The 22353-nt window shown below is 34.2% G+C and overlaps 3 protein-coding genes and 1 long non-coding RNA gene across 5 annotated transcripts; 2 read left to right on the top strand and 2 right to left on the bottom strand.

Moving 5' to 3' along the window:
- Positions 1-1419: 1419 nt before the first annotated feature.
- Positions 1420-4549, top strand: LOC108806277 (laccase-4). The gene is made up of 6 exons (XM_018578345.2): positions 1420-1592; positions 2154-2305; positions 2391-2635; positions 2774-2902; positions 3000-3923; positions 4211-4549. Exons 1-6 carry the CDS (start codon positions 1497-1499, stop codon positions 4339-4341), a joined length of 1677 nt encoding a protein of 558 aa, XP_018433847.1. The 5' UTR covers positions 1420-1496; the 3' UTR covers positions 4342-4549.
- A 4891-nt stretch (positions 4550-9440) lies between these two features.
- Positions 9441-11455, bottom strand: LOC130496686 (uncharacterized). Its single transcript, XM_056988991.1, has 2 exons — positions 10572-11455; positions 9441-10532 (listed from the first exon to the last, which is right to left on the bottom strand). Exons 1-2 carry the CDS (start codon positions 10881-10883, stop codon positions 9603-9605), a joined length of 1242 nt encoding a protein of 413 aa, XP_056844971.1. The 5' UTR covers positions 10884-11455; the 3' UTR covers positions 9441-9602.
- Positions 11456-11533: 78 nt separating this feature from the next.
- Positions 11534-13356, bottom strand: LOC130496687 (uncharacterized). Of its 2 annotated transcripts, XR_008935862.1 has the most exons (5): positions 13098-13356; positions 12919-13009; positions 12685-12816; positions 12466-12506; positions 11534-11710 (listed from the first exon to the last, which is right to left on the bottom strand). It is a non-coding gene; the product is annotated as an uncharacterized LOC130496687 (long non-coding RNA). The 2 variants fall into 2 exon arrangements; XR_008935861.1 differs by lacking the exon at positions 11534-11710 and having other exon boundaries at positions 11736-12506.
- A 6069-nt stretch (positions 13357-19425) lies between these two features.
- Positions 19426-21912, top strand: LOC108806058 (transcription factor DIVARICATA). Its single transcript, XM_018578083.2, has 2 exons — positions 19426-20458; positions 21292-21912. Exons 1-2 carry the CDS (start codon positions 20019-20021, stop codon positions 21743-21745), a joined length of 894 nt encoding a protein of 297 aa, XP_018433585.1. The 5' UTR covers positions 19426-20018; the 3' UTR covers positions 21746-21912.
- The last annotated feature ends 441 nt before the right edge of the window (positions 21913-22353 follow it).

Genomic DNA, 22353 nt, shown 5'->3' on the forward strand with positions numbered 1-22353 from the left:
TTTTAACAAATATTTTTAACATTATGCGTCTGTATTGAATCCACTATCCAAATTCAAGAATTACAAATCAATCTAACTTTATGGAGTTCTATTTTCTATTTTCCATTTCTTATAAAGACACAAGTATTTACCTTGAACCGGCAATTAGATAATTTGGAAACACCATTCATATTCGTTTTTTTAAATCTGATTTAGAGTTAGACAATTCCTCTCGATTTATACCATTTTAAACACACACAAAATAAAAATACTCAATAATTAAAGTGTGAAGCAGAATTGCAAAAGGCAGAAAATGTTTTATGTATACTCGAAGGAACAGAGATGTACGATCTATAAATGGTTTAAAATATAAGACCATCTATCGAAATTAATGTGAAACTTTTTTTAGTCGTTTAAAATGTTACATTGAGTTCAGACGTGTACTTCTCACCAAAGTATGACACATTCTCGACACTAAGTCTATCTTTTCTCTTTTCACAATTTGAAATTTCGTTTTTGACAACAATATGAGTCTAAATTATGCATCATATAAAATAACAATGAAGAGCTTTCTCTTGCATATATAAGACAAATCAAGCCTTGGAAATCAATATCATAATTCATATTAATGTATGCTGATGAATCGGTAATGCAATAAATTATCATTTTCAGATGAACATTAGTCAACTGTAAGTAAATATCATTGGTCCATCAACCTGTCGCGGGCAAACATATATATAACTCCAAAATGTTTCACCGAAGGCTTTTCTAATTCTATAGACAAATCGGCATAGTACTTGGTACGGATGCTCTATATATATTAGTAACGCAATAATTTTATGTGCAAGCTTATTACAGTGACACCGTTTATCTACGTACGCGTATATCCTTTCATGCAAAAACAATGGAGTGATAGCAAAAAAAATATGTAAATAAAATCAAATTAAAGTGAGGAATTGACACAGTTATGTTACAAAATTTTTTAGTAATCTATATTACAAACTTATGCATACAATACAAGTAACAAAATACTTAATCAGTTCAAACTTGGCATGCCCGGTAATATAATTGAGTCGAGACCAAGAAAATTATATAAATATGTTACATTTGCATGTTAACTAAAATAATCATGTTAGTCTAGAAGAGTTCGAACATGAAATTCGAATAAGCAATACATGTACGTAGTTTTGTGGAAATTAATCAAAATTTAAAATAAAGCATATGTTAAACGAGATTTGACAATTAATTTGGTATGAAAAGAAAATTAATTTTCTTTGGTTTGGTCAGGGAGATTGGTTGTGGTAACTGGTAAGAATGGTAATCTTAACTATAAAGAGTTGGATTTTGGGTCGACCTACCGCCTAAAACGACGTTGCCCCCTTCTCTCGTCTCTAAACTCTTTCTCCTCTCTCTTTTATAAGCTTGCGTTGGCCAGTCGCTCATCTCAAACACAAATACAAGAATATTAAACACACAGAACAAGAAGAAAGACGAGAGAGGGAAAGAGAGAGAGAGATATGAAGTCTCATATGGTTTGGTTTCTGTTTCTTGTGTCCTGCTTGTCTGTTTTCCCAGCTCCATCGAAAAGCATGGTTCGCCATTACAAATTTAACGTGAGTTTATATCTATCCACTTGCCTAGCTGTATATATACATACATATTATGTGTACGTGTAGCCATGCCTATCTCTTACGCTGCATAGGAAGTAGTCGCAACATGTCCATATATGCACACTCGTGATTGACACTTACTCTTATAAGCATAAGTACATTTCGAAAATGCTTATGTAGTGATATATATGGTTTGTGGCTTCACATAATTAGAATAATATATGTAACTTGTACTTCGTATAGGATATTTTAGACCTAAATTTTCTGTAAATATATATATATTTTTATGAGCCATTTACTGGCACACATTACCATTTCAAAGTTATGTACGTCAGGTGTTTTCACCTTTTTAAACATGACAATTATTTTATGTAATAGGGACATATAATGTTTTGACTTATATGTAAAAAAAGTGAAGCATGTTTTGTTATTTTTGGTTACAACTTACAATCAGATAATGACTATGATTAAATTGGTCTGCTTTTTGACTTATAGACCTTTTCTCTTTACTTAACTTTGCAATGTAATTATTACTGATTATATTTGTGTTTGAAAATCACACAGGTTGTGATGAAGAACATTACTAGACTATGTTCAAGCAAACCAACCGTGACCGTGAACGGTAGATATCCAGGTCCCACAATCTACGCACGAGAAGACGACACGTTGCTCATTAAAGTCGTTAATCACGTTAAATACAACGTCTCTATCCACTGGTAAGCTCCTACTTAATCTTCAAATGAATCATCATTAGTAAGTTTATTAGTTAATTGATTGGTGACTGTGGACGACCGAGAACAGGCACGGTGTGAGACAAGTGAGAACAGGATGGGCCGATGGCCCAGCTTACATCACCCAGTGTCCACTCCAGCCAGGTCAAGTCTACACATACAACTACACCTTGACCGGCCAACGCGGAACCCTCTGGTGGCACGCTCACATCCTCTGGCTCCGAGCCACGGTTCACGGCGCAATTGTTATCCTCCCCAAACGTGGTGTTCCCTATCCGTTCCCCAAACCCGACCACGAGAAAGTTATCGTTCTAGGTAGCTTAATCATTCTATTTCAAACCACGATTAGAAAGTTCGGATATAAATATAAAACTATAAAGCTAAATGCTGTTATCTTTTATGGCAATGAATAGTTAATTTAAGATGACTAACTAATGCTCATCATAATGGCAGCTGAATGGTGGAAATCGGATACTGAAAACGTCATTAACGAGGCGATTAAGTCTGGATTAGCCCCTAATGTCTCCGACGCTCACATGATCAACGGACACTCTGGCCCCGTTAAAAATTGTCCATCTCAGGGTAATTAATTTCTCAGTAACCATTATTAATTTTTCTTATTTCTAACACTATTATTACCTAAAAACCTGATTATGAAACCCTCCTTTTGCACTCGAAGGTTACAAACTGTCAGTAAGAAATGGCAAAACCTATCTCTTACGACTAGTCAATGCTGCACTTAATGAAGAGCTCTTTTTCAAAGTCGATGGCCATCTTTTCACGGTGGTGGAAGTCGACGCCGTCTACGTCAAACCGTTCAAGACCGACACCATCCTTATAGCCCCCGGTCAAACCACCAACGTCCTCTTAACCACCTCAAAATCTGCCGGAAAATACCTTGTAACCGCTTCTCCCTTCATGGACTCCCCTATCGCCGTGGACAATGTTACCGCCACCGCGACTGTCCATTACTCCGGAACACTATCCTCCTCCCCAACAACTCTCACTCTCCCTCCGCCGCAAAACGCTACTACCATCGCCAACAACTTTACAAACTCTCTTCGTAGTCTCAACTCCAAGAAGTACCCTGCCCTAGTCCCTACAACCATTGACCACCACCTCCTCTTCACCGTCGGCCTCGGGCTAAACCCGTGTCCCACTTGTAAGGCCGGGAACGGAAGCCGTGTTGTGGCCAGCATCAACAATGTAACATTCACTATGCCCAAAACCGCTTTGCTTCCAGCTCATTACTTTAACATTAGCGGAGTTTTCACAACGGATTTTCCCAAGAACCCACCGCATGTTTTCAACTACAGCGGAGGATCAGTCACGAACATGGCCACGGAAACAGGGACGAGGCTTTACAAGCTACCTTACAACGCCACGGTGCAGCTTGTTCTCCAAGATACTGGCATCATAGCCCCGGAGAACCATCCTATTCATCTTCATGGCTTCAACTTCTTCGAAGTTGGTCGAGGATTAGGTAACTTCAACCCCAAGAAAGATCCAAACAACTTTAACTTAGTTGATCCGGTTGAGAGGAACACAATCGGAGTTCCATCTGGTGGGTGGGTTGTCATCAGATTCAGAGCGGATAATCCCGGTACGTTCACCATATTCAATGTAAAAATAAGTTAATCAAACGATTCTAATCTAGTGGTTGTAGAATGATGAACTTGTAGTAGTCATAGACTTAGGTTTAACTCATCATTTGTCCTTTGCCAAATTCAGATAGCAGTTGTGCAAGCTATGATAGTTAGTGACTTAGTGTGTAACTTGATTTGCGGTCTCCCCGTTATTTTAAAAATAGAACAAATAAAAATCTTATGACAATAAGTCAATTACTCTCCTCATCATAAAATTAATGGATTGATATTTTGTAACATATAGGGGTTTGGTTCATGCATTGTCACTTGGAGGTACACACGACGTGGGGATTAAAGATGGCTTTCTTGGTGGAGAACGGCAAAGGACCCAAACAGTCGATTTTGCCACCGCCTAAGGATCTTCCCAAGTGTTAGATTCTTCAACTAAAAAGGCCACGTCCAAGAAGACCAGCGAGTGGTGAATTAATGCGTGGATTTGGTTAGCAAATTATATTTTTTTGAGCGAAGCAAAAGGTTCAGTTTTTTTTGCTCAAGTAAAGTTTGAATAAAAAAGGAAGGAAAAGAGCATTGTGTTATAACAATATTTTTTTTATCATTATATCAAAGTTCCATTTATACATCATTATTCTCTCCAACACAACTCTTATATGGCCCATGAGTTTTATTTTATTCTTTTGGTCCAACAACTTTGTCTTAAGAGAAATTTATATCGATGGTATATGAACCATCAACGTATTTTATTACACATTTACTTTTTATTTCGTCCTTAGAACACCGGACCTTGAAAATTAATGAGTTTATGCTCTTGCCACTTAGAATTTTCAACCACTTAATCGGTTTTAGAAATTGGAATCTGATGTTATATATGCTAGTAAAACATTGAAAAGCTCACATATATACAAAGTAACACCCCTTAAGGAAAAAAGTGTCGCCCCAAATTGCATATTTGATCTCTCTCAAGAAAATACTTTATTACATAGGTAGCCCGTAGCCATGTGGGGCTAGGACAATGTTAAGTGCATGATAATACGAGGATTAACTAAAAATTGATTATTAAGGGGTGGGGCTAAAGTAGAGAAAAGAAACAAAACTATTTGGTTACCTTTTTGTTTTAGCATAACTAAATGGTTATCTAAATTGGCCTCTTGAAACACATGAGCTTTTGACCTTGACTTTAAGCCACCCTCTATGGAGAAGTGACTTTATTTATTTATTTTTAACTTTTGTCGGCTATATTTCTCCTTTTAAAACCGAAGTTGTATCATCTCAATTATTCGGTGTATTTCTTAACTATTTTCCTCTTTCGATTGTGCTGCCATGAAATTGGAGTTTTTAATATATGTATTAGGTTAGGTAGCTAGCTTTCTTTTCTGTCTTTTTAAATCTTTAAATGTTTTTGGGAGTTCTAAGTTTTAGAACTTATTAGCATATGGCGTGGAACCCACTAAATAGTTATGAAACGGGTTCATTCCAAAGGGGCAGGAACGAGACGAGTTCAATACTGTAGTATATTATAATATATTTTTTTGTTTGGGACACGTGTGAACCTCTTGAAAGAGTCTTCAATGGATATGCTCTAAAAACCGATCATATTTGTGATGTCAATTTTAGCGGCATAATAAATATCATTTTAGTTGTTAAAGAGACCGTGTAACTAGAGATATATAAATGACAAAACCTTCACAACAATTTTGATCGGTAAAGTTGAACATACTAATTAACTTAAAATAAACAAAAAGTTTGTAAATAACTTTTTGTTGTCAGATCTAGCTCAAACTTTTTCTCGCAGTATTCCAAAATGAGCTCATCCAGAATATTTTTTTGGCCAAAGAATACATATAAACTTATACACGACTTTATTAAGATCTTGACTGATACAGTTGATTCAAAACAGTTGCAGTATTTTATAGAAATTGAATGTTGTATAAGCAATATGTTCTCATAAATTTATTCAATAAAGTGATTGGTAGAGTAATACATAATTCATATATAAAATTATTATAAAAATTAGTATATCATATATAATTCATTTATTTCTAATTACTATAGATATATTTAGAATATATATACATATAAATTAATTTTATACTTTGGTCACAAATAAATAAATCATATTTAATTATGTATATTTATTTATATTTTAAATGTACAATATTATTTTCTAAAAAAATTAAAATAAATTAATTTATTTTTATTTTTAATAATAGAAATTGAAATAAAAATTGAAATTTTATTTTTGGAGCTTAATATAATTTGTGATATTATTAAAGAAAATAAATTAAATTATAATTAGATTATTAAATATATATATATATATATATATATATATATATATTCTAAATATAAATGATCTACTAAAAGGTCATATGAAAACATTGAATAAATAGTATTTGTCGAGCATTTGCATCTTTTAAATATTATTTTAAATTTATTCATAGTAATTTTTGATTGAATAATAAATAGTATAATGCTCTTGTTAATGTTTTACCAATCAATCCTTCAGAATGAGAAGTAATTTATGGTAATGTCATAGAAATATAACATACATACATCCATATATATTCTACCTGAAGAAAACATATTTTTATTTTTAATCATAATCTAAAATCTAAACTAGTGATAATAATTTAACGGTTTTTGTTTTGTTATTAAAGACATAGACAGACTTATATTGATCTTATTTCTGTTGATTTTTTTACAATACAGATTGTGATTTTGAAGATTACATTAAAATATAATTATGATACTCCTAAAATTTTATTCTAATTTAGTGCCTAAAGCCCTAATTTTACTAATTTTAAGCCAGGGCCGGCACTATATTTACAATTCATGGAGTTGTAGTGATTTAAGCATGTAATTCTTGGTATTATTCACTCATAATAAAAGTAAACTTATTTATAAAAAAAAAAAGAATACAACACGGATATTTTTTGGGTATCACTGAAATCAGTGACATAGTCAGAAAATTATCTTATCAAGGTTATATATATTAATTATTATATTAAAACATTATAAAATGAGTAACATAAATATAATTAATTTACAAGGGATTTTAAACATAAATTTTGTAGACATAAGCTTTTTAAGTTACAAAAACTGAAAAATGAAACCCAGTAAGGCGAATTAAGAAACCCAATAAGGCGAATCCGGGTTCAAACCCCACCGGCCACACGGATATGAGTTAATGCTTTCGACTCATTTGAATGCCCAGGAGAGGGTCTATCCGTGGGCTGTACCTCCACCCGGGGGTTAGGCTTGTGTCATCATTGACCCGGATTTAACCCTTTTTTTTTCAAAAAAAAAAAACTGAAAAAATGAAGGTGAAAGAAAAAAAAAGGTTAGAGACTTAAATAGAAAACAAAAAAAAAGGTAAGAAATTTTTTTTAATGAGGTCATTCTGTTTGTGTACTGTATTCTAGAGTAAATATATACCACAGCAAAACTGTTTATATTTGAAATATAAATTTCTGTTGACAAGAAAACTACTGGAGCCCTATCATTTTCTTGGCACCTCCAGAATTGATAATCTTGTACCGTAAAGTATAGGTTCAACTTATAATAAAAAGTATAAAATATATATGTCACACCCGCATTCTCCAAATTAAATAATAAAATAATAATAATAAATAATCATAAAATCTCCGTAACTGAAGTACTGAAATAATCGCCAGAAATAATAAAATATAAGTCTGAGAATAAAACAAATGAAAACGCCTAGAAACACCAGTTGTCCGACCAATCTCATACTTGTCGGTCTCACCTGTAAGGAGGGAAAAAAGGAGGGGTGAGTAACAGGGAAGTCACTCAGTGAGGTATAGGATGCTAAACCGCAAACCACTGACTCAGTACATAGCACTACGACTATGTAGGCATAGATCTAACATGAAACAAACATGCCACCTAACGGGCCACACATAACAATCAATGCGCTGATGGTACATAGCTACTCATTGCACCCCGCATTTCCTCATACGGATATAGATATATAAATATTCATGTATACCAAAAGTATGCGTAGTATAGAAGTGCTTCCCTATACTCCCGTATTCTCCTCATACACAATGCTACGTAGTATAGAAGTGCTTCCCTATACTCCCGCAGCTCATGCGTGGTACAGAAGTACTTCCATGTACACCCCGCAATCACAACACAAACAATTGCTACGTAGTACAGAAGTGCTTCCCTATACTCCCGCAGCTAATACGTGGTACAGAAGTACTTCCCTGTACACCCCGTAATCTCCACACAAATAGGCCGATACAGAAGTACTTCCCTGTATCCGGCTAACCAATCCATATTATATATATGTATACTTATATAACAGTTTTAACATCACTCAATTCGTTCAACTGTTGAATCCTCTATTATCCTATTCCGGTTTAACAATCAATATTAATAATAAATAAACAAGACTCTCAAACAGACTCGATTCACAGAGGCGGAACATGTTTCGAAACTAGAATTTCCATAATAGTAATACTAAACTAGTTGAGATTTAAACGGGATAGCCCTCACCTTAGCCACTGACCGAGATGAACAACGGAAGATGCGGTCAACTGCAATACGAGGATTAACGACTTAGGTCTAAAAGTTTCCAAAAATAGAAACTTTCCAAAAATAAAAACTTTTCTAAAATATAATTAGGGTTTCCAATAGAAGACTAATTTTATGATTTTTCAGATTTGAACAGATTTAATACCCGAAACCAAAATGATCATAACTTCTCAACCGTACCTCGGTTTGACGATCTAAAAGATGATTCGGAAAGCTGAGAACGAGACCTTTCCAATGGTATCTCGCTCGTTTTCTATGTCAGTCTGGATAAACGGGAAAGCGTTGATGAAGTTGACTGTTTGTGGATTCGCTCTGCAGAGATCAGTCCCAAATAAATAATCATAACATTACAACCAAAATTCCAAATGATGATCCGTTTTCTTCTATAGGTATATCTGTGAGTCTATAACTTACCACGAAAATTTGGCATCAAAATTCCATGATTTGATAATCCATTCCCGAATTTCCTCAATACTGGTCTCAAATGTGTTATGCAGAACAACTCCTTGATAAAACATACATAACTTTTAGAATACAAATCCGATTGGAGATCCGCTTTCAGTGAAACGTAGAGAAAAGAGTTAGCTACTTACTCCAGGAAGATGAAGGTCAATTATGATCGTTGAACCCGCTAAGAGAGAGAAGAACGTGGAGATGGCCAGAGATGCTGGTGATGAAGAATGGCTGCGCTGCTTCTCTTTTATTTTAGGTTTTAAGAAGAAAGTAATACTTATAATTAATATATAAGTATACCCGGTTTACTAAACCATTGATGATTAATGATTTAAGCTGGTTTAACCCAAATAAATAATTAACCAGAATTTTAATTCTGGTTTATAAAAACCGGGTCGTTACAATTCTTCCCCACTTAAATGGGAATTCGTCCTCGAATTCAAATCATGATTCAGTTTTCCGGTTCTCTCATCCGGTTCCTTTTACAATTGTCGTAGCAAAAACCATGAACTAAAAACGACCATATATGAGTTTACCAATTAACAAGCAAGCTTTCACAAGGAACGTCAACGTACTAAACCACAAAAATTGCAAATAACAAAGATGCATACTGGCTCACGGCTCACTCCCTCTTAATGTCGTGTAGCATAAAATCGTTGATCGATGGTTTAGCGCTTAGGCGGCGATAAATCTTCTGCATGTTCCCTCGTCGGGCAATCCCTCAACATATGACCTGGCTGACCACAACCATAGCAATCCTTAGATGACTTGTCTTGTGCAACAACCTGCCTCTCAAAATCTGAGTTTATTGGTTTAAACCGGCAATTTCTCGACATGTGACCTGTCCGTCCACATGAATGACACCTTATGCACTCTCCATTATGATGATGATGACAACGAGCACAACTCAGTGTCTCTTGCTGGTCCCATGTCTTCTTCTGAGACTCTGTAGTCTTTCCAGACTTGGTCTGAACTGATTTGAGAAGTTTCTGCTCCTCTATCCAACCTGCTTCCTGTTCAGCTGCTTTCTCCACCAAGTCTCCCAATCTGTAGTAAGTGACGACATTACACCTGTTGCGAAACTCCAAACGCATCCCATCCAAAAATTTCCTGATCAACTCCTCTTCAGGAATACCACCTCCAACAAACCTGCGAAGCTGGTTGAACTTAACCTCATACTGCTTGATCGACAAGTCTCCCTGGCTCACATGCTCGAAGTCCCTCTTCTTTCTATCCATAGCTTCCTTTGGAAAATACTTCCTATCAAACTCCTCAATAAAATCTGCAAAAGTGAGAATGTCAGGCCCACGGTTTAATCGCACTCCCTCCCACCATACCAATGCATCTCCACGCAAGTACTGCATAGCCAATCTAAGCTTAAACTCTGGGGGGCAGTCAATATTCTCCAACTTCCGTTGTAGACTCAGCTTCCAATCATAAGCGGCTGTAGGGTCCAATGTTCCTACAAAATGCTCCATACCCATGTTCTTCATCATACTTGTGAGCCGGTAAAACCTCTCATCATGAACTGGATAAACCTGTGGTAGTGGCAGTGGAGGTGGCAGAATCTGCTGGCCTGGAATCTGCTGCCCTGGGACCTGAGGAATCTGCGGTGCTGGGATCTGCTGCGCTGGGACCTGAGGAATCTGTGGTGCTGGAATCTGAGCAGCAGCCAACTGACGGGTAACTTCCTGTGCGGCTACTCGAGCAGCTTCCTGTGCAGCAACCCGAGCTGCTTCCTGGGTAACCTGCTGAATGGCAGCCTGAGCAGCTTGAGTAGCTGCTGCCTGAACCATCTGCATGAGTGCAGCCTGATCAATCAGTGGGGCTACTGGCGGCACACCTTCTGTCTGAACATCCACTGGTGGAGCCTGGTCATCTACAACCTCGCGAGCATCAACTCTGGCTCTCACGGTGCGAGTACGCTTAGTTCCTCTCTTTGGGGGCATCTGAAATAGAAGATGGCAAAACAGTCAACTTTCTCATTAACCAAATCATTAACGATTGACGGAACAATGTCGGACAGAATGGTGCTTCTAAGTTTTAAAAATCATTGAAAACATTTTATATCTTTGAAAATCAGGTCCCCTAACCGGCGTCCCGGGTCAGGGCCGAGACACAACCGTGCTCTGATACCACTTGTAACGCCCCGACCGCCCACGGCTAATGGGCCACCCACGCCCGCTCACTCGGCCCGTGGGCCCCATCCCATCTGACGGTCGGTCATTAATTTTCCAAGGCTCGAAATCATTGTTTACTGACCCTGCAATCACCACCCGACCTTTCTCCGTGCTTTGGCCTCACTTACACGGTATCACGAATCACTTCCCGATAGGTCACCCATCCTTTCACTACTCCAGCCCAAGCACGCTTAACTCTGGAGTTCTAAACGGATGTGTGACGGAAAAGGTAAGTCAACTTTTGGTGACATAGGTAGCCAAATCAATTCTCTTAAGCCTTTTCACATATCACGACTCGGGATGTTACAATTCACCCCCTCTCAAAGAACGCAACGTCCTCGTTGCGCCCCACAACAGGTCTCAAGACGCCTCTCAGGTCAGAACTGAGACGGCTAACCAGCTCTGATACCAAATTGTCACACCCGCATTCTCCAAATTAAATAATAAAAATAATAATAATAAATAATCATAAAATCTCCGTAACTGAAGTACTGAAATAATCGCCAGAAATAATAAAATATAAGTCTGAGAATAAAACAAATGAAAACGCCTAGAAACACCAGTTGTCCGACCAATCTCATACTTGTCGGTCTCACCTGTAAGGAGGGAAAAGAGGAGGGGTGAGTAACAGGGAAGTCACTCAGTGAGGTATAGGATGCTAAACCGCAAACCACTGACTCAGTACATAGCACTACGACTATGTAGGCATAGATCTAACATGAAACAAACATGCCACCTAACGGGCCACACATAACAATCAATGCGCTGATGGTACATAGCTACTCATTGCACCCCGCATTTCCTCATACGGATATAGATATATAAATATTCATGTATACCAAAAGTATGCGTAGTATAGAAGTGCTTCCCTATACTCCCGTATTCTCCTCATACACAATGCTACGTAGTATAGAAGTGCTTCCCTATACTCCCGCAGCTCATGCGTGGTACAGAAGTACTTCCATGTACACCCCGCAATCACAACACAAACAATTGCTACGTAGTACAGAAGTGCTTCCCTATACTCCCGCAGCTAATACGTGGTACAGAAGTACTTCCCTGTACACCCCGTAATCTCCACACAAATAGGCCGATACAGAAGTACTTCCCTGTATCCGGCTAACCAATCCATATTATATATATGTATACTTATATAACAGTTTTAACATCACTCAATTCGTTCAACTGTTGAATCCTCTATTATCCTATTCCGGTTTAACAATCAATATTAATAATAAATAAACAAGACTCTCAAACAGACTCGATTCACAGAGGCGGAACATGTTTCGAAACTAGAATTTCCATAATAGTAATACTAAACTAGTTGAGATTTAAACGGGATAGCCCTCACCTTAGCCACTGACCGAGATGAACAACGGAAGATGCGGTCAACTGCAATACGAGGATTAACGACTTAGGTCTAAAAGTTTCCAAAAATAGAAACTTTCCAAAAATAAAAACTTTTCTAAAATATAATTAGGGTTTCCAATAGAAGACTAATTTTATGATTTTTCAGATTTGAACAGATTTAATACCCGAAACCAAAATGATCATAACTTCTCAACCGTACCTCGGTTTGACGATCTAAAAGATGATTCGGAAAGCTGAGAACGAGACCTTTCCAATGGTATCTCGCTCGTTTTCTATGTCAGTCTGGATAAACGGGAAAACGTTGATGAAGTTGACTGTTTGTGGATTCGCTCTGCAGAGATCAGTCCCAAATAAATAATCATAACATTACAACCAAAATTCCAAATGATGATCCGTTTTCTTCTATAGGTATATCTGTGAGTCTATAACTTACCACGAAAATTTGGCATCAAAATTCCATGATTTGATAATCCATTCCCGAATTTCCTCAATACTGGTCTCAAATGTGTTATGCAGAACAACTCCTTGATAAAACATACATAACTTTTAGAATACAAATCCGATTGGAGATCCGCTTTCAGTGAAACGTAGAGAAAAGAGTTAGCTACTTACTCCAGGAAGATGAAGGTCAATTATGATCGTTGAACCCGCTAAGAGAGAGAAGAACGTGGAGATGGCCAGAGATGCTGGTGATGAAGAATGGCTGCGCTGCTTCTCTTTTTATTTTAGGTTTTAAGAAGAAAGTAATACTTATAATTAATATATAAGTATACCCGGTTTACTAAACCATTGATGATTAATGATTTAAGCTGGTTTAACCCAAATAAATAATTAACCAGAATTTTAATTCTGGTTTATAAAAACCGGGTCGTTACAATATATTTATATATTACCAGAAATAAAATAAATAAATTAGAGAAAGCAATGATTTGTGCCAAGCCACTAATGTACAAAAGCGTGTGGAGCGCATTATGAGTGGTAGCCCTAATGGCACGCTCGCACTCTTCTAATGTCGCTCCGGTGGGTCAAACTGTGCGCCAGTGCTCCCTATTTACTCCCAACTCCGTGTCGTTCTTTTGTTGCCCAACATTTAATTATTCCTTATACTTTATATTAGGAAACATACCTCAATTGTTTTGCTGTCACAAATACAACCAACTTCAAAAATAATGGCTTCATGACCATATCAGAATTCTATATGACATATGATGTTAAGAGATTTTAGTAATATTTATTTTGTTATTATACAGTAGATAGATATGTACCCGTCTACCAACATTTTCAAATTGAAAGAATATCGTTTCCTTAATAATATATGGTATTATATTAATTGTTTATTTTCATTATTAGTTAGTTTACATATGTTTGATTGTCCATTTTTATACATAGTGAATTCATGAGAGACTGAATAAGTTGATGTCGCTAATTATAGAAAATTTTAATTGAAAAAAAAAATTGTGTTTCATCACATTTCACTATGTTTCTGTCGACAAATCACCTTTCATTTATTAACTGTAAAAATGTATTAAAAACTATAAAAATGTATAACTAAACTACAACTACGGTTAATTAAATTATCATCATTTTCTGTAGTTTATAAAATCAATGTAACACAAGACATCATAAAAACAATAGCCCTTTTTCAAAAAAAGAAACAAGACATCATAAAATATAGGGCTACCAGAGAAAATATTAATCAAATAAACTTCAAATGAATTAATATTTAGCTACCAGAGAAAATATTAATCAAATAAAAGGTGTAGGGACAATTTTAAAATTTCTTTTGTAAAATTTATAGGGTTTAAATATCATTGCAATTTTCAAGATTTATAGGGTCTCTAAATTTTCTTTCGTAAGACTTATAGAGTTTAAATATCATTGCAATTTCAAATTTTCTTTGTAAGATTTATAGAATTTAAATTTCAAGACGATTAGTTAAATGGAAAGGTATTGCATAAGGCTGGGCGTTCGGGTACCCATTCGGGTTTCGGTTCAGTCCATTCGGGTTTCGGGTTTTCGGGGTCAAAGATTTCAGCCCCATTCGGATATTTCTAAATTTTGGTTCGGGTTCGGTTCGGATCTTTGCGGGTTCGGTTCGGGTTCGGATAACTCATTTAAAATATTTTTAAATTTTCAAAATTCATTATATACTTTAAATTTTCAAAATCTATAAGAAAAATAATATATTACATATAAATTTTCATAACATATATGTCAAAATACCTTAATTTAACATATAAATTGGTTTTCTTTGAATATTTGGATAAATAATCAATAGATATTTAATTACTTTGGTGTTTTCAGTATACTTTAGCTATTTTAAACATTTACTTTTGACTATTTGCATATATTTTCCGAGTATTTTGGAAAACTTAAAGGTATCTTATATATTTTTAATATTTTTAATATACATTATATATAAAAATAATGTATATATTTAAGTATATAAATTTATTTCGGATACATTCGGTTACCCAAAATATTTCGGTTTGGATCGGGTTCGGTTTCGGTTCTTTAAATACTGAAATTTTGAATCTGTTCGAATATTTAATCAATTTCGGTTCGGGTTCGGTGCTACTTTTTCGGATCGGGTTCGATTCGGTTTTTCGGGTTCGGATTTTTTGTCCAACCCTAGTATTGCACCACCAAAATATAGGAAAGAAACCTATAAAGGTCGGAGATCAATATTAAATATAAAATCTAAAATATAATTAAATGTACATTTACTTGCCTGCATATATCGCTAATATATCAAAGGCAAAATAAATTATTCAGGAGAAAAAGTGTCCTTATTCGGAAATAAGAGATGCTTTCCCTTTGAGGAAACTACTCTACGATAATAATATTCATAACAAAACCAGTCATTGTCTAGCACCACTCCTATTTAAAACAATAAATTTACTGAATATTCTATTGCCCTATTAATACTTAGAAAAATATATAATCATGTGTTGGGTGTGAGTGGTGGACAAACAACTCTCATTTTACATAAACAACTCTGATATTTGAAGAGTTGTAGATGTGGAGAACATCAAATTATTACCTAATTTAATGAATTTTTTAACTGAAAATCTCTCTGGCGCTTCTAATTTTAGAATTAGATATATAATGTTCAAAAAAAAGAATTAGATATATTGTGAAGGAGGGCTCTTTGCTTACTTATAAGTTTTGCATGGAAGAGTAAACTGAAAAAAAAAAATCATGAATCTGAGTCCAACTGGCCATAATTTTAAAAGTTAAAAGTCTAAGTTGGGATTTTTTTCATTTCTTTAACGTCTGTTTTCCATAGAGTTATCTTCCATATACTTTATGCATGGCCTCTTTCGATGATATCGAATTCGCATGAATCTTTTAGACTAAAAAAGATGCATGGGTTCTTTTTTATCATTATAGGATGTTTTACATAACCGACGAGATTATTTTTGAAGTCTAAGTTGTATTGAACAATAATATTTATCTTTTTCTGCTAAATTTCGATAATATTAATAATAATATTTTATCTTTTTCTCCTAAATTTCAATAATAGGCATATACAATCATATACACCAAAAACTAAGTTTCATTTTTCTGTCATAAAACTAATACAAACTCCAACATGAAACGAAGTGTATGAGTATGAGACTCAACTTGATTATTCGACTAATATATTGAATCCTCAGGACCTCAACTACTATTCCGCTAATTAACTACAAATTAATAAAATTAACTTTTGAGAATTATTGTCTGTTATGGCGTGGTCACTTCAGCTACCTAACCCATTTATATATAGTAGAATTTACCATGTTTATTTGTTATAAAAGTTGATTACTGACACATAAAAGTAAGGGGATGTATTCAATTTAACATTTGATGTGATTTGATTTTTAATGGTGTTTTAGATGATTTTAATAAGTTGCAGAAATTTAGGTGGGTTTTGTTAAACTACTCTAGAATATCACCTAAAACAATGAGATTTGAGTTTTAATTTTTTAACTAAGAAACTCCACCCAAACACCCTAAAATCACCTCAAAACTTTAAAATCTCACAACTTAAAATATTTTCAATAACACTGGATTTCAGAGTACTTTACGAAATGTCAAGTTCAATAACAGTGGATTTTAAATGAGTTTTTAAAATTCATGTTTGAATAACAGTAGATTTGTCATTTTAATACAAATCACCTGAAACTCTCGGTTGAATACACCCCCCTAAGTGTTGTCCCATGATACGAGACTATGGTTCTAAATTTCTAATTGAAGGATCAATAAGCTTTGACCCAAAAAAAAAGAAGAATCAATAAGCATTTCAGTATATTATATATATAAATTGACATATATACTAGTATATATAATCTCACTCCTAAGTGTCTCAAATAATGCATAAATCTTATAATCTATAAATAAATATATGTACTTGGATGAAATTTTAAAAGGTATAAAATAAAAGAGAACAAAGTGAGAAAACTACATTTTTATCAAAAAATTATTATATCAATCTATTGAAATGAATTATTGCAAAACTTAAATATATGTTCTATATAATATAAACTTAAAATATGAAAATATTAGGGTATGAGCAATGCTGAAAATTCGTCTAAAGTTATTTACACTAACAAGTTAATATTTTCTTTAATAAAAATAGTTAACCTTGAGAAAAGACATGCTCAAGAAAAGTAAAAGAAAAGACAAAAAAATATATTTCTATAAAGAACTGTTTCTAGTTTTCTTTTCGGTTTTACCTGTATTTCCAACTTTTGTTATATTCTTTACAAAAATTGTTCTAAGATGTTTTTGCGATTATATCGGAGATGTTCTTATATTTCTATAATATTGTACTATAGGAGTGGCCCTTTCGCAATCCTCTATGCTATCAAATTCTGATTCCGTTCTATCAAATTCTTATTGTGTCCTCTGTTCTAAGGTTATTCAGTGACAATTCACATAACAATTATTTCCAAATAAATCTTTTACTTCTGCCATCTTAAACAAAATAAAATACAAACCACAATAAAATCATATGTAATCTAAAAAATTTCTTTTATGTAATCTCAAATTTTGATGAATATAACTGTTAAACTTAATTTGATTTCTTAAGATAATCTTTAGTACATTGGGATAATCTTATGTCAAAGATAGTAATTGAATAACCTTCATTTTGAATTTTAGATGTTGTTAGAATATAATCATGACTATGTACGCAGTTTGCTACCTTTTTGCACGCAGTTATGACATTAACCAACTTACTATTCGATTTGATTACTTCCTTGGTGTTAAAAATGATTATGGTTAAACTAATAAATTAAGCAAGATATCATCATTCTATAATAAAATATCTTCGCTGATATATAGTTCTCCAAGATTTAGTCTAAACTACATATAACCATCATATTTAATTGATAATGGCTAAAATAAAAGCATTCAGAAATAGATTTTTGATCTTGAGTAACAAAGTAAGGACCATTACGCTTTGGATATTTACATTATTAACAGAATTAGATCAATAATCTGCTTTTAGGCCAATTGGTGTAAGTTTGTAGTTTGTATAAGGATCTAAATGATAAATAAAGAAACAAGAGAGAATATTGCATTCTTCACCTTGTTTAAATTTGACATTATTTATAAAGAATTATTTTATTTCCAATATTCTTTTTATTCCTTTTAATTAAAAAAATTATAGAACAAAAATATTCTTATTAAATCCGAAAACAATAAAAACAAACATTTTTCTATTATTTCGTTCCTCGTTAATCTTCTATCTTTGTTCATATTATTCATTTAGTGGTTACCAGTAAAATTCTAAGTATTTTGGATTGAGACTAAATTTGTGTTTCTATCTTTGTATACAAGCATAATTTGTAGTAGAATAATGATGTTTTCCTGTTTTCTAGCATCCTAGTTTCAAAATATACATTAAACCACATTCTCCAATTTTCTATGTTATCATAACTGTGGTCCAGAAATATACTGTTACCAAATTATGAAACATAGAAAATAAAATAAAGCATCTCAATATATATACAAAGAAACAACTCATGTGCCGAAAAGGTTAAAATATCAACACCATGGAAAACTTAACACCATGGAAAACTACTAATATACTTACTTTTTAACCGACCTTAAATCTTGCTGGCCAATGAAGGTTGCTCCTCGTTTGTGTGTCTCGTCTGAGTCTATGATTGGTTCTTCTATAAACGTCTTTGGCCTATAATTAAGCAACAGCTAAGCCGCAAAATATCTCTTCCATTAGGTGAATCATATTATTATTTGCATCGCCAATAGGATTAGAAATGAATCAATTAACGGTCCTGAAAGCATACAAATAATAAAGAAAGTTCCTTGAGAACAAATGAGATCTCTACACGTGTGATCACCTATTTGAAGACGACACATGTCCTTTACTTATATTTATGTGGAGGCCTATCACAGACTATACAATGACGAGTGTTTATTGGTTGATTGAATCAAAAAGTTCTCCGAAAATAAATATTAAAAAGAATGTTCGATATCAACTAATCTCACTTTGAAATGACACCTTTTTAATTTCAACTGAATTATACTAATAGCTAATACTCTCTTGATGTGGAATACTTACCTAAGAAAACTACATAAAATGTTACTATTTCAGGATTTATACATCATTAAATATGACTTGAGAATCATAAAATTCGTAGTAATTTGTGATAATATTTAAAAAAAAAATCATCTGAACTTTCATTTTTACAACTTATTCGCATGTTGAGAAATACATTTATCTTATAGCATTAGATAGTTTTGGTTTAAGTAACTTCAAACTATAATAACAAAGTTATCTTATCATAATATTGAAAAATGAAAAAAAAAAATCTGTAGATAGGAACTTTTTTTATCCCAAGAACGTTTAGTACTCCATTGCAGTCAAGCAATTAAAAAAAAAGTTGCAAAAACTAGTAGATCTTTATATAAATATAATAACTAAAAGGCTCAGAAAACTTTGTAGGGGAAATAGCCAGAGACAATCACAGCTCAACAGCTTTTTAACTCATCTCTCACTCTCAGATCATTCCTGTTTCATACATCTCTTCTCTCTCTCTCTTCCCTTCTCAACTTGAGAGTTTGGGAGAAAGAAGAAGAAAAGGTTTGAGATTTGTTCACTATATCATCTTTATTCTCAACCCACCTGAGTTTCTCCATTGCTTTCATGTGAGATCTTCTGTTTTTCTTCATTTATTTATCTTCTCTGGATTCGGATCTAGCAATAAGAAACTAGTTTTGGTAAAAGGTGTTTATCGTTCAGACAACAACAACACTCAGAAACAGAATCTTTAATCTTCTTCTTACCCTTAGAGTCTGGAAAGAGCATCTCTTCTTGTTCTCTCCTCCTTTAGATTCTCTTATCTTATTAGATGCTTATCATCTCTCTTTCTCTCACAGATTCCTTTTGAAAAATGCCATCTCCATAGATTAAAGTCCCCAACTCTCTCTCACCTCTCTCTGAGTTCCACCATTATTACACAATCAAAACCTCTGTTCTTTGTTCTTTAAATTCAATCAAGAACCGTTGAAAAAAAGAAGAAGATGAGCAGAGGACTCGAAGTTATGTCACCAGCAACATACATAGAGACATCAAACTGGTTGTTCCAAGAGAACAGAGGAACCAAGTGGACAGCTGAAGAAAACAAGAAGTTCGAAAACGCTTTAGCCTTTTACGACAAAGACACGCCCGACAGATGGTTCAAAGTCGCAGCTATGCTCCCCGGCAAAACAGTCGGAGATGTGATCAAACAATACAGAGAACTAGAGGAAGACGTCAGCGACATCGAAGCTGGTCTTATCCCGATCCCTGGTTACGCCTCCGATTCATTCACACTAGATTGGGGAGGCTACGACGCCGGGAACAATGGGTTCAACATGAACGGATATTACTTCGCCGCCGCCGGAGGAAAGAGAGGATCCGCCGCGAGAACAGCGGAGCATGAAAGGAAGAAAGGCGTTCCATGGACAGAAGAAGAACACAGGTACACAATGAATCTTACCATTTGTATACATCAATGCTAGATTTGGACCCTGCACATACGTTACGTACGTCTTTTTCTTGGAAACGTGTTTATGTATATATATATATACGTATAAAGATACGCATTATAACTATGGTCATATAAATATTTATATCCTATAGTTAATCAAGACAATACAGTCATCCACCAACACACAAAATGCATCCTTAGTGCGTACGTTACGTATTTGGTTTAGAGACAGAGAGACAGGCATAGGCGCCCATTACATAGTAGTTGTATCATACATGTTTTTTTTTTCTGTAACACTTTATCATCCATGTTTATATTCCTTTAGATTTACTTTTACAAAATAATTATTTTAGTGTTACTTTTGTTTGTATAACTCTAAAACGACTTTTGTTAAACAGATTACAAAATAATATCTATTTACATCTATGAATGACTTTCCAAACTTATTATTTATAAACTTCAACGACATTTAGAATAAAACATTGATTTAACACAGTTTTTTTCATCTTTGGAGATCATGAATCCATGGGTAAATTAACTAATATACAGAGCAGATAAACTTGCTTCTTTTCTTGTATGCATTTGATGTGTGAAGTTGATTTAACTGGATCTTGGTGCGGTTAACTGTTTTACATTCACGCACCTCACATCATACATATTAATGGCACATTAACCATTGCTATAAACACGGTAAATGATTTTCTTCTTATATGAATTTTTTTTTCCTTTTTTCAACTTGTTCTTATATGAAGTTAATGTCTGTGATTAAGTGACTTAGTGTTGTAATTTGTTATATTGTTTCGTTTGATTTAATGAATACGCAGACAATTTCTGATTGGTCTGAAGAAATATGGAAAAGGTGATTGGAGAAACATAGCTCGAAACTTCGTGACCACACGGACGCCAACACAAGTAGCTAGTCACGCTCAGAAGTATTTCATCAGACAAGTCAACGGCGGCAAAGACAAACGCCGATCAAGCATCCATGATATCACCACCGTCAACGTTCCTGACTCTCCTGATACAGGTGCAGCTGATACCTCAACCGCAAACGCTCCATGTTCACCCCCGTCACTAGGAGGAAGCCAGCGAGAGGCATCTGATCAATGGGAAGGTCAAACGATATATGATGAAACTTCAGCTGCGTTTTACAATCAAAACGCGTTTCAAGAAACGCTCCTTGGAATGTCGTCAACGCCGTATATGGCAAAACTGCAGGAGCAAAGTTTTCTAAACGCATCGCAATTTGAATCGTACAATGCATATCTCCAAATGTAGCACAAGGTGAAGATCTCGGGGAGGTTACCGAGTTAATAATGATTAATAATTTTTTACTCTTTTGTTTTTATTGATCGGCGTGCATATACAAAAATACTGCTCTCATGTTTCTTTTCGAAATATTTTTTGTTTATTTTTGTGGTTAATTTAACGAGCATTTCAGCAAATTAACGAGGCTTTTATTTTCGTCGTGTTTTTGTGATTTGGAACTCTTGTGAGCTCAATTTGCTTATTACAATTTTCTATGTCGTGTCAAGTGTGATTTGTTGTGTCATGTATTTACAATTTTTGTCCACTATTGATGGATTTTTTTCAGTAATAAATAATTTATAATTATAGTTATTCCGCTTTATTAGATGTTTTGCAATTGATAAGCTCTGCCTTATTGAAGCATATAGAGACTAAAATTAGATAGAATGCGTAAAATGTAAAATTAAAGAAAATAAAGCAAAACTAACCCGTAAAACCATATATTCCAATTCCTGTAGGACAAAGTTTAATATCATAAGTTACCAAAAAAAAAAGTTTAATATCATGTAATCTATTTTTTAGAACCGATTTTTTTCATGAGATAAAACTAAGTTTTAAATGGGTGCGGTAGCTTGGAA

This window comes from Raphanus sativus, chromosome 6 (genome assembly GCF_000801105.2).
Source record: "Raphanus sativus cultivar WK10039 chromosome 6, ASM80110v3, whole genome shotgun sequence".
NCBI lineage: Eukaryota > Viridiplantae > Streptophyta > Magnoliopsida > Brassicales > Brassicaceae > Raphanus > Raphanus sativus.

Coding starts and splice junctions, on each gene's coding strand:
- LOC108806277 (XM_018578345.2), top strand. CDS start 1,497: ATGAAGTCTCATATGGTTTGGTTTCTGTTTCTTGTGTCCTGCTTGTCT. Junction 2,306..2,390: donor TACAACGTCTCTATCCACTG/GTAAGCTCCTAC, acceptor GACCGAGAACAG/GCACGGTGTGAGACAAGTGA. Junction 2,636..2,773: donor CGAGAAAGTTATCGTTCTAG/GTAGCTTAATCA, acceptor TCATAATGGCAG/CTGAATGGTGGAAATCGGAT.
- LOC130496686 (XM_056988991.1), bottom strand. CDS start 10,883: ATGCCCCCAAAGAGAGGAACTAAGCGTACTCGCACCGTGAGAGCCAGA. Junction 10,533..10,571: donor CAGCACCACAGATTCCTCAG/GTCCCAGCGCAG, acceptor CAGATTCCTCAG/GTCCCAGGGCAGCAGATTCC.
- LOC108806058 (XM_018578083.2), top strand. CDS start 20,019: ATGAGCAGAGGACTCGAAGTTATGTCACCAGCAACATACATAGAGACA. Junction 20,459..21,291: donor TGGACAGAAGAAGAACACAG/GTACACAATGAA, acceptor ATGAATACGCAG/ACAATTTCTGATTGGTCTGA.